Source organism: Liolophura sinensis, chromosome 10 (assembly GCF_032854445.1).
Source record: "Liolophura sinensis isolate JHLJ2023 chromosome 10, CUHK_Ljap_v2, whole genome shotgun sequence".
NCBI classification, from domain to species: domain Eukaryota; kingdom Metazoa; phylum Mollusca; class Polyplacophora; order Chitonida; family Chitonidae; genus Liolophura; species Liolophura sinensis.
Window position 1 is genome coordinate 12,241,786 of NC_088304.1, and position 15,805 is coordinate 12,257,590.

Sequence of the window (15,805 nt, forward strand, 5' to 3'; positions counted from 1 at the left end):
ATCCAGTACTATGTTTGTCAGTTGTGTATTACCCACAGTTGCGCTTGCGTGCTGGTCTCCCTGCCTCTCTCTCGTTCGTCTCACGTTTTGTATGCACATGCTCTTGTTACAGATCGAGTAATGCAGCTCTTTACTCTACGGATATGATGTCTCCGGTTTAGGCTTGCGTCAGCCTAGCCTCGAAGCTAATATCCTACCTTACTGGCACATAACTTGCTGGTAGATAATAATGGATCTTCAAATAACGTTACACTGTACAAGCGGTCATACACTATTTGAACACTAATTTCAAAGTAATTTCACTTTCACTTCCAACATCATTGAAAAGTGTTCCTACTTTCACCTTAGTTCTTTGGTAGCTTGTGTTAAATGGCGTTTTGGGAACTGGCCTTGCCATTATTGACCTGGAACGTCCATAAGTGGTTGATGGTTGGTATACAACTGGTTGTACCGACGCACAGATACAAGAGAGCAGGACATTCGAATAGAGTACTCAATAGAACAGAATATAAAAAAAATAGCCTCTCATGCTTTTGCAACTACGTGAACGTGCGAACGAACGCTATTGGCAAGATATAAGCAATATCAACAGACGAGTTCAGAATGGACCACAGTTTTAAGAAGTTCAGGTAAATAAATAAATAATTTCATGAAACTGACCCGTGCTTGGTTCTCAACATGTTTTCATCGCAAATGATGTAAGGCTCTTTAAGGAGTCCTTTTCTTTCTGAAGAATACACGTCATAATGCGGGAGTTGGTGAATGGAGAGGTAGAGGGAAAGAAAATTTGTATCGACATGTACCCGTCCATAAGGACGATATGTGGTATACTTCCACATGCAACCAATGGACCTAATAAAAGCGCCCAAATATAAAAGAGGCTGGTTCTTGACTGAGCCAAGTTCCACTATACGACCATATAATCAAGCATTAAGGTAGACATCTTCATATAATCATTAGTGCTTGTAAAGCATCCTCAGTTCCATTTGTGTGCTTATAAATGGATATTTTCTTATCCTAACTATCACATTTACATTTACAAAAATATTCCATCGTGCCTTCGTAGAGAGTTTTTTTTTTTTGGTTACATGTAATTCGCCTGTATGTCCCTTCCGTGGTTCCGTAATCTCCTATAGCGTGTATCAAGTTGCAAGTTATAGGCTCAATTGTGGGCGCTAACAATAACAACGTTACTGGTAAAAGCAAGGAACGTCACAGTATGAAGATTCACACAAAAGCTACCGACATAGTTTACAAGTCAATCTGAACGAAGTAGTAAGCGGATGTGCATACAGAAGCTCAGTCTATAGCATTCGCAAGTGCCCCAATACCAGTCGTGACTTGACAGTTTTATACCAGGTAAGTCAGTGGTGATTTATTAAATTATTACTTTAGATATACAGTTTTCATTGGTGTTTAACGCCGTACTCAGTTGTATCTCACCTATATGTCGTCGGTCAGTTTTATATGGATTAACTGGTGTTCCCGGATAAAACCATCGACTTTCGATCAATAACTGACCAACCTCTTGAAATAACCCGTAGACGAAACAGCGAGTCAGAGGCGTTTTGATTTGGGGAATGAGAAAGGTTTAGATTCATTAGGGGGATCCAGCTAAGATCGATTTATTAATCCGACAGATGTTTCACGCCATACTCAAGAAATAATTTCACTTATACGACGGTTGACAATATATATGTGTCGAGGAAACCGGACAGAGCACGGGGGAAACCCGCGTCTATCTACAGGTTGAGGCAGATCTTCCCACGAACGACTTTAGAGAACGCCATCATGAGCTGAAGAGTTTAAGAGCACTTTGACCATTGTGCTACGCTAGCGCGCAAGGCATTCTGCCACAGAGGCGCCCTCTAAGTTTGAAATCTTGGTTATAGACATTTGGTTATTCTCAGTTTGCTTGAAGCTGAGAAATATCCCGCATACAAAGTGGAAAGAGTACACTAAATGTCGATGTGTACATTTGGCACTTTGTTTTCCATTTTTAGCAAATCTGTGCATCTGTAACATAATACTTCGTGTGCTTTTTAGTGATGCTGTTATAATTGCAGATTGTGTAACTGTATGCTACTTATGTTGTGTGATAGATCACAGGATACTCTATGTTACACTAACAAAAAGTATTCTGCTGAAATAACAGAACAAGTCTGTTATTTGTAACATAGCAGTTTGTATAGCAATGACATATATCTATTCTGCTATTACACAGATATGTAATGTAATATATGTAATATGTCATTTTAAGATTACTTTTTAAAGTGTCCAGTGTAAATACTGCGAAAAAAGCTTCACCATGCATGTATATACATGGTACGAAGATATTATTCATCATGCCCGTTTGATTTATTTATTTACTTATTTATTTATTTATTTGATCGGTGTTTTACGCCGTACTCATCTTGCTCCTTTGATGAGGGGGAAGGGGGTTACGACGAAAATATATGGTGAGTGTGGATATTAATAGCGTAATTGAGGAATCAGAGATCGGTGAAACTACTCTAGAGGACAATAAAAAATATTCGAGGCATATTTGTAGTAAATGTAAAACTTGTGACAAGTCAGTCTACCCACTGACGAAAAACCGCCTGTGTTTTGACCTTGTAGTGTACCTACAAATAAAGGCAGATGATAAATAGATTATCAGTGTGCGTTCCGCGGTGTTGTATCAGCATTCGTTGATTGACAACCCGTCCTCAGACAACGTAAACTGAAACATCATCGTGAATCACACACTGTTATGATAATCTCTGTTATATAGTATGCTTTGTCACTCTGCCAGTCAGGACTGCAACAGTATTACGGGGCATCAAGTACCGATTTTTTTCTACTATAAATAGGCTAAAGGTGTAATGTAGACCTTTTGTCAGTACTTCCTGGTAAGGTCCATGCTGCTGTTGTACTTGTTACTCACACATTACTTTATCATACGACAACTGGAGTGCTTTCTTTGAGTAACCGTAATTAGGGATTTACGTGGCACTTGATTTTGAATCACCTTATTACGGGATATTTACAGAACTATCATGTTTTTTTTTTAATTGCTAAGAAACGCTTCATATTGCTGTAACATAAACATATACAGAGAACTGATCATTGATAAGAGGAACTTTTCTGGAACCTTCTTACATGATCAGATGACACAGTTGTTTAACCATTCGCCACCATGTTAACGTTATCTCTTAGTGAAAGGGGGCCATCCATGGCCGAGTAATTCGCGGCCCGGTGCAACATAATGATGCAAGGAGGTTCTCACTAATGGGGTACTCAAGTGTTCAAGTCCAGCTCATGTTGACTCATGTTACAGCCTATTTCTTTTAGGGAATCGCCTATATTCAGCTATATGTTATAAGAACATATAGGAAGAACTCGACGGGAAGAACCCATTGCCTCGGGTGACGTCAAAATTATTCAAAAACCAGTGGCATGCTGGATATTGGGCGGAGCTCAACGTGTTTTGACGGAGGGCAATACCAGTTACCTGAAATGTTATCGACTTAACTGTAAACCCTGTTACTGGCACTGCCATATTTAAAATTGTTCAAACGGTTGACTGTGACTATGACCTTAATAAATAAATGCTAATTTATCTCTTGTAGTATATGCCGTCACGGCAGTTTGGATTTAGAGATTGATGTTAGGAAATTAAAGCCATGTAGTGGATTCGCAGAGACATTAATGCCGGCTGTGTTACTGCGTGGAGTTTGCCCTGGAGTTTGTTGGTTCAGCCATTGTAAAACAAATTACTCTCCACGCCCCAGTGACCAGTATGCAACTTGCTTTTGAATAATCATGACACTGTGGGTTCTGGTGTCAAAACTAAGCTTAAGGAGTTTAACATTATGAATCAGAAAACGTATTCTAACTGTATTTTCCTTGTAATAATATGGACGTTCAACATGTCAATGAGTAGAGCTTATATTATTACGTAACACTGGCTAAAGGCAACTTTGTGAAACACCTGTGCCTTTTATGTATGCTTTATTTATAAAAAAACTATTTATTTAGTTACTTTTACATCATACTTAAAAAGAACATTAAGAACATTTCTCTTGTAATACAGCGGCCAGCATGAGGAAACCGGGAAGAGCCGGGGGTAAACATTTTTGGATCATCTCTTGGTGTTTCGGAAAATAAACAAACCAAAAAATCAATAAATGAATTAATACCAAAATTTTAACTGCCATCAGGAGCACATATGAATGGCCCATAAATACTGCTCCCCTTATAGAATGCAAGCATTTACACCCATAGTGTTACGCGAGTGATAAAACCATCTATGAAAAACTTAAAACATCTTTTCATCTTTTTATAGATTTATACTGGTCATTTTTTCGAATTTAAAGGAGAAGAAAACTTAAAAACATGACATTATAGGCTGAAAAGTGCACATTTTTTCCTATTTGGTGGTGCCTGCTGCATAATTTTGCGATTTTTCCTCGCCATCCACAAAAAGCCTGAAAATGGCAATCGCGTCCTCCATCTTTGACACCCTTAATTTATGTTGGGGGTGCTTTGCCTCTCACCCAATGAGAGTCGTTTAAACTGCCTGCTTGTTCTTGTAAACTCGGAACCCACGTCCAACATTCCGGTTTCCCGATCGTCAAGCGGAAAACGAACTGAGCTCTCGGAAGAAGAGCTCTACCGGAAATGTGCGAACTGCACCTCGGCGGTTTTCGACGGCAATTGTCTTCCTAACACAAAAGACTTCAGGACTAGTTCTTAGGCAAAATGGAGTCGCCCACAGCGGATTTTGGGGCTGACTTTATTTATAATTTATCAACTTGAGGTACATATTAGAATTTTTTATGGTATGCACATGCGAAGAAATGCATACTCCTTTCAATGGTATTCGACTGATATTTAAATTTTCTTCTCCTTTAAAGAGGCTGACATATATCAGCGCAAATTCAATCGAATTTTTGCCATTACTTCAAAATAACGCAAATAATCACCATTCACAAAAAATTAGCCTCGTCTGATCTAGTATTGGTAAATACAGACAATTTAATTTGATTGGAGAATATGGATTTTAGGCTTAGGATTTAGGATTTTTATGAAAATCAGCTGCTCACCAAAAGGAGAAGCCCCTCAGTGTACCTCTCCTCCCACTGATCGGTTTCCGCCTGAGAAATTTATGGAAGTCTAACATATGACTAATTTGTACATCCATTATAATCACTAATGACACTGCTTGTTAATCAACCAATCACAATAAACTCAAATTAAATCTACAAATAAGTCACAACCTAACCCATGTGTGTTTACAGACAAAATGGCTGTTAACGGCATTGCTGTACTACTCGCAATTGTCGGATGTTTGGATCTCGTGGGAGCCTATCCGAGAGGACCTCCCCCAACAGTATGTGCATCCATGGCCCCTGCTACATTTCCTCACGGCGAAGCGCAGAATATAGCTTCCCCGTACACCGTGAGCACCAGCCAATCTACCTACATGCCTGGAGAGACGATCACCGGTAAGTTATCTGTAAATTTGATATAAAATCATATCAATCCTTTTAAAATGTAATTTCTAAGATAATTTGCATAAAGAATTTCCTCAAGATTTGACAGAATCATAAGTTTTAAACAGATTTAATCACTTGTATGTTGAATGCAAATTATGGAATAAAACACACATAATGGATGCTCAGTTATAGGGTATGAGGAATTGTCAGCTCGAGAGAAATGATATTCAACGAGTGAGAAACACTATTTTGAATATTTGACGAGAGCTCACAATTCTCGATATTCCTTTCCCCAGCATGCACTATAGGCTCTGTTATTTGTTATACCTAAAAAAACTGTGTACTTGCTTCGTTGGTACTTTAAATAGCTGAATTTGAACACCCATAGCTAAGCTAGCCATCGTCCGCTTTTGTTTACTTTACAAATAACACGTCAGAGGGGCAACAGAATAAACGCAAGCGATAATTGGCTATGGCTTCGTCATCGTGGGATCAATTCCGTGAGAACTTTCCTGATCACGTTTCGAGGAATATGACAGGATCATGTACTGACCAATGGTAACAAAGTATCATAATATATACAACATGATAGTAGGCCATTACCCATTTAAAGTACATGTATTTTGTTTACTTGCTTGATCGGTGCACTCCATTGTTCAGTTATCATGAAGGAGAAAGCCAGTTTTTATATAGCCTTTCAAAGTTACATGTATATGTAAAGTGCGGATCTGAAAAGGAGGACATGCAAAAGAATGCATACATACAACTGGGCTTTTATTTCGCGTCGGGAAGATATGAATCATCTCCACGATACAGTCACGTGACAGATAGTTCATCCAATGGGATTCTCGCATGTATTAGTTCGAGACTGCTGATTTGAAGCATACAGCACAGACGTCTGCTCTTGTTATGTTACGTCTTCCCTACTGTAGCAGTTCTGTACAGTGCGAAGTTTTTAACAACAAACAGCATACATATTACAGCTAGGATTTTTAAGAAAAAAATAAAACACACAAAAAACAAACAAACAATCAAAAAACATAATTCTAAGCTTTATTATTATTTTAGTCTAGCTCAAAAGTTCTATTCTGCTTGATATTTTTATGTACCTCGCGGTGAGTGATAAATCCCAAAAATATACATTTTTGTTGAATGCCTGACAATTTTGGCATTTTCCTGTCACGGCTCCATACTATTCAACGGTTCCGGACTTTTCTGTACACTTGGACATTTAGTACTATATGATTTCTATATGTAGAGTTCGTCAGAGTTACACATATGTGTAATGATTTTCTGAAAGCGTTACAAAATATCACCATGTGCTTTTCTAAATAATCTACTAGTTATTTATAATATAATATAAAATAATATAATATAATATAATATAATATAATATAATATAATATAATATAATATAATATAATATAATATAATATAATATAATATAATATAATATAATATAATATAATATAATATAATATAATATAATATAATATTATTTATTTATTTATTTGATTTGTGTTTTAAGCCGTACTAAAGAATATTTCACTTATACGACGGCGGCCAGCATTATGATGCAGAGCCCGGGGGAAACCCACGACCATCCACAGGCTGCTGACAAACATAACATAACATAACATAACATAACACAACACAACATAACACAACACAACACAACATAACTGTTGCGTCGGATCTTAAGTGCTTGTGTTTGGGAAGCAAACTCAACTGGAGTTCTACTCCTGTCGTTACGTGTATGTCGGTTCAACTCAAACTCGGGTATGCCACTGAGACTAACAAGAAAATGACTAGCTGATTTGAGTGGCGTCTTTAGCTCTAGTGCATTCTGAGCTTTAAGACTTTTTACTGGATACAACGCAAAAACCACGTGTATTAAAGTTTTACAATGGCGACAGTCTTACAGATGTAAATTAACGATTTGCATTGCGAAATCTGTTATTATAGTGACGCTATCCAGCCCTGGAAATACAGCCTTCAGAGGCGTTTTTGTGCAAGCCCGTCTGAAAAATGGGCAAAGTACCGACCCGCAAGGAACATTCATGTTGAGTACTGAGGAAAGCCAATTGAAGCTAATGACCTGTGGTAACAGGGCAGGCGTAAGTTATTGTGTGTTTGCCATTCATTTAGTTGTATAGCTTATGGAATTTATAATTCACACTGGTGTGTAAGCTGTAAATTTGTGATCTACCAGGTAGCCCGTAAGCTTTGCATTTGTCCTCTTCCAGGTTGCCCGTAGGCTCTGGATTTGTCATCTACCGGGTTGCGCGTAAGCTGTGCTTTTGTCACCTACTGAATTGTGTAAGCTGTGGATTTGTGATCTACTAGGTTGTGTAAACTGTGCAATTGTCATCTGGGTTGTATGTAAGCTGTGTATTTGTCATCCACTAGGCTGTGTAAGTTGTGTATTTGTCATCCACTAGGCTGTGTAAGTTGTGTATTTGTCATCCACTAGGCTATGTAAGTTGTGTATTTGTCATCCACTAGGCTGTGTAAGTTGTGTATTTGTCATCCACTAGGTTATGTAAGCTGTGTATTTGTCATCCACTAGGCTGTGTAAGTTGTGTATTTGTCATCTACTACGCTATGTAAGTTGTGTATTTGTCATCCACTAGGCTGTGTAAGTTGTGTATTTGTCATCCATTAGGCTATGTAAGTTGTGTATTTGTCATCCACTAGGCCGTGGAAGTTGTGTATTTGTCATCCACTAGGCCGTGGAAGTTGTGTATTTGTCATCCACTAGGTCCCTTTAAGTTGATTATTTGTCATCCACTAGGTCCGTTTAAGTTGATTATTTGTCATTCACTAGGATGTGTAAGTTGTGTATTTGTCATCCACTAGGTCGTTTAAGTTGTGTATTTGTCATCCACTAGGTCGTTTAAGTTGTGTATTTGTCATCCACTAGGCTGTGTAAGTTATGTATTTGTCATTCACTAGGCTATGTAAGTTACGTATTTGTTATCCACTAGACTGTGTAAGTTGTTCATTTTTTGTCTACTAGGCCGTGGAAGTTGTGTATTTGTCATCCACTAGGGTATGTAAGTTGTGTATTTGTAATACGCTAGACTGTATAAGCTGTGTACATAGTCATTCACTAGACTGTGTAAGTTGTGTATTTGTCATCCACTAGGCTATGTAAGTTGTGTATTTGTCATCCACTAGGCCGTGTAAGTTGTGTATTTGTCATCCACTAGGCCGTGTAAGTTGTGTATTTGTCATCCACTAGGCCGTGTAAGTTGTGTTTTAGTCATTCACAAGGCCGTTTAGGTTGTGTATTGGTCATATACACGACAAAACTCGTCCATGTTGTGTTGAAAGTCCGCACTGGACTCTACACTACCAATCCATTATGTACAGAACACTTCACAATAACCAAATATTTTTGTCCTGTCGTCGTACCATAATAGGTCTAGAAGCTGTAGCTACTTTCCAAAACAGTGCTCTCTATTTTGTTTTGGACACAGCACCATATTTGCGTCGTTTATACAAGCCAGTGGATAACCGTGTATTAGGTGATGCAAGCTTATTCTGGTTGTGGTCAAGATACACTGTTTCTTACATGATCAACTGTGAATAATATACTCTCCCCAAAAAGTAACACATAGGTAGCATATGTAGGGATGATAGCCCAGTTGGAATGTAGGGAAGATAGTCTGCCAGCATCCAATGGACGATCGTGGGTTTCTCCGGGCTGTGCCCGGTGTCATCCCACTAAAATTTTGGCCGCCGTCGTATAAGTGAAATATTCTTGAGTACGGTGTAAAACACCAATCAAATAAATAAATAATTTTAGATTGAAAAGCAGTGCATAGCAAATCAGTTGTCTTATACTGACCTAAAGTGGGTTGATATTTTGTAAAAAAATATCCTTATGCCTTTCCATGTTTGGAACGCTATATCACTGACATCCTTTTGTTTGTAGAGCGCTGTTTCACACAATTCACGTGACCTGAAAACATCAAAAACCTTTTCATGGAAGGCTCCTGATACTAATGTTGGGGATGTGCGGTTCATGTAAGTAACTGTTGCTCTCCTTTTTGGGACCACATTCATTCATTCATTCATTCATTTAATCATTAGGTTGTTGCTTTATGCCATTTTCAAAACCTTTTTACTTATATGATGGCTGTCCGTTTTACGGATGAAGGAAACCGGAGTACGGGTTGCAAACCAAGGACCTATGGCAAGTAACTGACTCACACATTTTAGGAAAAGACAATATTCACATACCCCCTGAGGTGGCACAGAGGACAGAACGCCTGAGACGTGAATTGTACATCCGGGTTCAATGGGGTCAGACTGAACCCTTTAACATCGGTAATCTTGGTACTACATGACTCTGAGCTCAGGAAATATATAATTGTGATGAATAAATACTGCAGCCCCTTATAGAATAATAAGCCAAGTACTGACCAGAGCGGGTTGGGTGAGAACTGAACTCATGATTGATAGGGTTGGTCGGCAAGTGACATTAGTGGGTAATGCAAATTTAATAGTGTTGTACAGAAAATGGCCAGACCAAGTTAGGCGTGGGCTTGGCCTACATGTAATAGTGATTAACAGCCCATGGTCAGACTGCGTTAGATGAGGGTTTGGCCTACATGTAATAGTGTTTTACACCAAATGGCCAGACAGAGTTAGGGGAGGGTTTAATCCACATGTAATACTGTACTAAACCACATGGCCAGGTTAGGTGAGTTAGGTGAGGGGTCTGAGTTAGGTGAGAGTCTGACACACCTGTTATAGTGTTTTACACCAAATGGCCAGACAGAGTTAGGGGAGGGTTTAATCCACATGTAATACTGTACTAAACCACATGGCCAGGTTAGGTGAGTTAGGTGAGGGGTCTGAGTTAGGTGAGAGTCTGACACACCTGTTATAGTGTTTTACACCAAATGGCCAGACGGAGTTAGGGGAGGGTTTGATCCACATGTAATACTGTACTACACCACATGGCCAGGTTAGGTGAGTTAGGTGAGGGGTCTGAGTTAGGTGAGGGTCTGACACACCTGTTATAGTGTTTTACACCGAATGGCCAGACGGAGTTAGGGGAGGGTCTGACACACCTGTTATAGTGTTTTACGCCAAATGGCCAGACAGAGTTAGGGGAGGGTTTGATCCACATGTAATACTGTACTACACCACATGGCCAGGTTAGGTGAGTTAGATGAGGGGTCTGAGTTAGGTGAGGGTCTGACACACCTGTTATAGTGTTTTACACCGAATGGCCAGACGGAGTTAGGGGAGGGTTTGATCCACATGTAATACTGTACTACACCACATGGCCAGGTTAGGTGAGTTAGGTGAGGGGTCTGAGTTAGGTGAGGGTCTGACACACCTGTTATAGTGTTTTACACCGAATGGCCAGACGGAGTTAGGGGAGGGTTTAATCCACATGTAATAGTGTTTTACACCAAATGGCCAGACAGAGTTAGGCGAGGGTTTGATCCACATGTAAAAGTGTTTTACGCCAAATGGCCTGACCGAGTTAGGCGAGAGTTTGATCCACATGTAATAGAGTTTAACAGCAAATGACTACACCGAGCTAGACGAGGGATTAAACCACATCTAATAGTGTTTCGCCGCAAATGGCCAGACCGAGTTAGACGAGGGTTTGACACACATGTAATAGTGTTTAACAGCAAATGGCTCAACTGAGTTAAGCGAGGATATGGTCCACATGTAATAGTGTTTAACAAGACCAGACAAAAGGGTCTGACCTATATGTAATAATGTTTAAAAGCAAAGGATCAGGGCAGGTTAACGCACTTATAATGCTGTGTGACAACAAAGGTCCAGAACGGGAGTTGACCCACAACAACTGCATGAAACCAGCTATTGGGGGATGATGTCTGCGGCTTGTCATTTGTATGACAAGGTGTGCAATCATCTAAGTTTACGTATAGGGGATCACCGGTCATTATTTATGGCCCGTTCAACATAACAATTTTCTATCATGCTCGAATATACTTGACAGTATCCTTGTACTAATAGAAGATAGTATTCCTGGAACTTATGGTAATTAAATCATAATTATACATTTGTAAATTATCACAACATTATTCATTGTAGTTGCTTGTTTTTCACTTTTGATTTTAGGGCAACATTTGTCCAGGCTACGCAAACATACTGGACAGGCGTTATGTCGGAAGATGTGATAGGTTCCACTGTTACCACTGCCTCTACGACAGAGAAACCCACCACTACTACAATGAAACCCACCACTACCACAATGAAACCCACCATGACCACTACCACAACGAAAACCATCATTACCACTTCCACAAGAAAAGCCATCATTACCACTATCAGAACGAAATCCACGAGTACCGCAGAGGAACTCATGACTACCACAGAGACCATACGGATGATACAGAGTACTGCCAGCACAACCAGCGCCCCGGGAATATTCATCTTGGCATTACTGTTGTTTACGGGTTTATTACACTTGATATTCTACTAAAATTTAAACACATCAGCCGTAGAGGAAGGACCAAAACCTTCTGTATATATATCACTTTTGCTCGCGTCTAAAGACGTTTACAGATTTGTTAAAATGTTGCTAAACTAACATATTCCAAATGTTTATTCATTTATTGACCGTACTCCAGGTTATTTCACTTATACGACGGCGGCCAGCATTATGGTGGGTGGAAACCGGGCAGAGCCCAGGGGAAACCCACGACCATCCGCAGGTTGCTGAGAGACCTTCCCACATACGGCCGGAGAGGAAGCCAGCATGAGCTGGACTTGAACTCACAGCGACCGCATTGTTGAGAGACTCCTGGGTCATTACGCTGCGCTAGCGCGCTAACCAACTGAACCACGGAGGCTCAGTACAATCTGAAGCAATGTCGTTAGGTGGAATTTTAAAATGAAGTATAATATAACAAAGTCTGTTGAGGCGCTTGAAGAACGATGACGTATATACTGATATGATCAGAAACTACCCCCTGGGCCTTTTGCATTGTTTTATGAGATGGCTTATTAAATGTGATGTTTATTGAGGCGCTTGACTAGGGTAAAAACGATGACGTAGGCCTGTATACTGATATGATCATAAACTACCACCGGGGCCTTTTGCATTGCTCTATGAGATGGCTTATTAAATGTGATGATAACACAGAATTTTGAGAAAGTTTAAATCAGTGACGTGTAATACATTGTAATTAACATCAATGCGGTTTATCTTACGTAGTTCATTTATATTAACAGTAGGAATAAAAGCCTAACTGAGGTAAATTGACAACTGGCCAGATTTCAACGGTTACGCGTGTCACCTGACACACCGTCGCTACTCTGTTTTCACTCTCCAAGCTGTAGTCTTTAGAATCCTATATTTTCTGGCGAAGTTGTAATTATATATTTAAAAATTATTTTAGTCATATAAAGATATTATGTACAAAGTACATATTCAACATGGTTTTCAACTTTTAACTTTCGTTGTCTTGTTTTTTTGTCAAGTGGTTTTAAGTACGCTAATTTCCATTTTGTTCTGAGTTTGAATGTTATCATTCACATTTCTAAACCATTATTGTTTTCTGGATCTAACATGTTATCACCGCAATATGACGATATCATCAGCTTGGGGATTTGCCAGGTAACACTGGGTGGTTTTCCTCTAGGCTCAGTTCAGCTTGAGAATTTGTCAGGTAACATTGGGTGGTTTTCCCATAGGCTCAGTCCGGCTCGGGGATTTGCCAGGTAACATTGGGTGGTTTCCCTCTAGGCACAGTCCAGCTTGGGGATTTGTCAGGTAACATTGAGTGCTTTTCCTCTAGGTTCAGCCCAGCTTAGGGATTTGTCAGGTAATATTGGATTTTTTTCCTCCAAGCTCAGTCCTGTTTGAGCATGTTTCAGGTTTTTCTCAAGGCTCTGTCCAGCCTGGGGATTTGTCAGGTAACATTGGGTGGTTTCCCTCTAGGCACAGTCCAGCTTGGGGGTTGGTCAGGTAACATTGGGTGGTTTTCCTCTAGGCTCAGTCCGGTTTGCGGATTTGCCAGGTAACATTGAATGGTTTTCTTCCAGGCTCTGTTTATCAGGTAAAATTGAGTGGTTTTCCTTTAGGCTCAGTTTGCTTTGAGGAATGGTCAGGTATCATTGGGTGGTTTTCCTCCAGGTTCGTACAGTTTGGAGATTTGTCAGGTAACACTGGGTGGTTTTCCCCATTCTTAGACGAGTTTAGGATTTGTCATTTCACACTGGGTGGCTTTGCTTTAGATTCCACCCGCATTTGGGATTTTTCAGGTCACATTTGGTGGATTTACTCCAGAATTAACCCGGTTTGGGGATTTGTCAGGTCACACTGGGTGGCTTTACCCAGGGGTCAGTCCTTTTTGAGGATTTGTCAAGTTACACTGGGTGGTTTTACACCAGGCTCAGGTCTATTTGAAGTTCACTATGTTATACCCGCTCTTCACTTCTGGCTCTTCCGCTAGGCGCACACAAGAAGGAGAAAAGTTCCAGTTACAAAAGAGTGCAAAGCAAAGACAAGGAAGAGCGCCCTTATAATTCTGGAACTGCAAATCGTACGAGCCTTGGATCAGTCACAGAGAAACGAAATTTCTGTGTTAAAGGGGAGTAACTTTTTGCTACTTCAGGTCAACTAGTAGCAACCAATACCGCGAGGCATTCAAAGGTTTACCGCCCAGTCTGAGGTAATGATTACATCTAGTAAACATGAAATACCACATAACATAGGCTACTAGCCACTTTTTGCCACACAGAGTGGCACTTAAAATGTTACCCGCCATTTCGTGAATCAGAACGAGGTAGGTATAATAAATATTTCTTCGTTCAGCATATTAGAGGATATACATTTAAATGTAAGCATGCCATCCCAGGTGTTTTGGTCTCAAAGATTATGAAAATGTACAAACAAAACACCTACATGATGAGAAAATCTTCTAAAATATCTATTTTTCTTTTGGCTTTGTTGCAAAAAAAATTCATGAATTATATGGCGGCCACATTTGACTGTAGGCAGTATACTATAGCTGTGATATGTTGGAATGGTCGATAAAGACCAGATTTAGTGGTTGTTTTTAACACATATTTATTGGCCATGCGGAACTACCCCCGTCCAAAGTAATTCTGGTCGGTATTGTCTTAGCGATACCTTGTTGTGAAGTTCTACTCATGTATAAACACGAAAATAACGGTCAGTTCGGCTGAGGCCAGATTGGCCATTGCTCGAGAAAAAGTACTCTATGCATTGCACTGTAAACTTAAGGCTGTGCACGGTTTCCTCCCATGTGCTATTATGCAGGCTGCTGTCGTATCAGTGAAATATTCTTCAGTACGGCGCAAAATCACCAACCCAATAAATGAATAAATTTATTGTGTATGATACTACATCACTGGAATGTTTCTTCATGCAGTTCATGAATGCTAGGAAAACAAAATGGACATCGAGGCAATAAGGTTATGTTATGTCTACCGTTCACTTAGATATTAAACTATCCATCTCCCTGGCCTAGTAGATAGCGTGCTAGCGCAGTACATTAAACTAGGAGTCCGTCACCTATGCTATTGATCTGAGTTTAACCCCAGCTCATGCTGACTTCTTCTCCTGTCTTACGTGGAAAGTTCTGTCAGCAGCCTGCGGTTAGTCGTGTGGTTCCCCCCGGGATGTGACCAGTTCCCTGACATCATATTGCAGACCGCCGTCGTGTAAGTACTAGTGAAATGTTCTTTAATTATTATTTTTGAAATGAGGAGCAGTTGTCTCTCTTCACACGAGATTTTGGTTTACGATATGCACGAAATGTTATAGTACTGCAGACACGTTGAGCCCATGGGCCATAAGTGGCCAGGTCTATCAGCTTATGGTCGTGTGTTTGCCCCTGGCACTGCCCGGTTTCGTCCCACCATAATGCTACCCGCATTCGTATAAGTGAAATATTCTTGAGTATGGCGTAAAACACTAATCAAAGAAATAAATTGATGTCATGAGTCTCACGCAGAGAAGTCAGTCAAACCAGTTATATATATTAAGGCCTACTTGGGCAACCCGGTGTTTTCCACCCATACAACAGACCACTGTAATACAGAATCAATCAAACAACCCCCCCCCCCCCCCATCCCCAACCCAACCCCACCCTCCTCGCCAAAAAGAAAAAGATCACCACACGTGAAAGTATGCCCTTACTGTGTGCTTCGAAAGCTTCCACTCTCTGTCGAAAGACTTCTGGTTTTCTGATACGAGTGGAAAGTTACGTAATCCGTGTTACCCAAGTAATGGTCTCTGCATGAAAAATACCTTGGCACATATTTAATTGGTCGAAGTGGAGATGTGTCATCGTTAT

General features: G+C 40.0%; 1 protein-coding gene across 1 annotated transcript; it reads left to right on the top strand.

Annotated features, from left to right (window-relative positions):
- The first annotated feature begins 1,263 nt into the window (after positions 1–1,263).
- Positions 1,264–12,155, top strand: LOC135476838 (putative defense protein 3). The gene is made up of 5 exons (XM_064756974.1): positions 1,264–1,359; positions 5,283–5,489; positions 7,446–7,597; positions 9,421–9,512; positions 11,598–12,155. The coding sequence occupies exons 2-5, from the start codon at positions 5,288–5,290 to the stop codon at positions 11,959–11,961; spliced, it is 810 nt and encodes a 269-aa protein (XP_064613044.1). The 5' UTR covers positions 1,264–1,359; positions 5,283–5,287; the 3' UTR covers positions 11,962–12,155.
- Positions 12,156–15,805: the final 3,650 nt, after the last annotated feature.

Bases quoted from the DNA above. Each gene is read 5' to 3' on its own strand.
- LOC135476838 (XM_064756974.1), top strand. From the start codon at position 5,288: ATGGCTGTTAACGGCATTGCTGTACTACTCGCAATTGTCGGATGTTTG. The intron at 7,598-9,420 runs GTAAGTTATTGT...TTTTGTTTGTAG, and splicing joins CCTGTGGTAACAGGGCAGGC to AGCGCTGTTTCACACAATTC. The intron at 9,513-11,597 runs GTAAGTAACTGT...TTTTGATTTTAG, and splicing joins GTTGGGGATGTGCGGTTCAT to GGCAACATTTGTCCAGGCTA.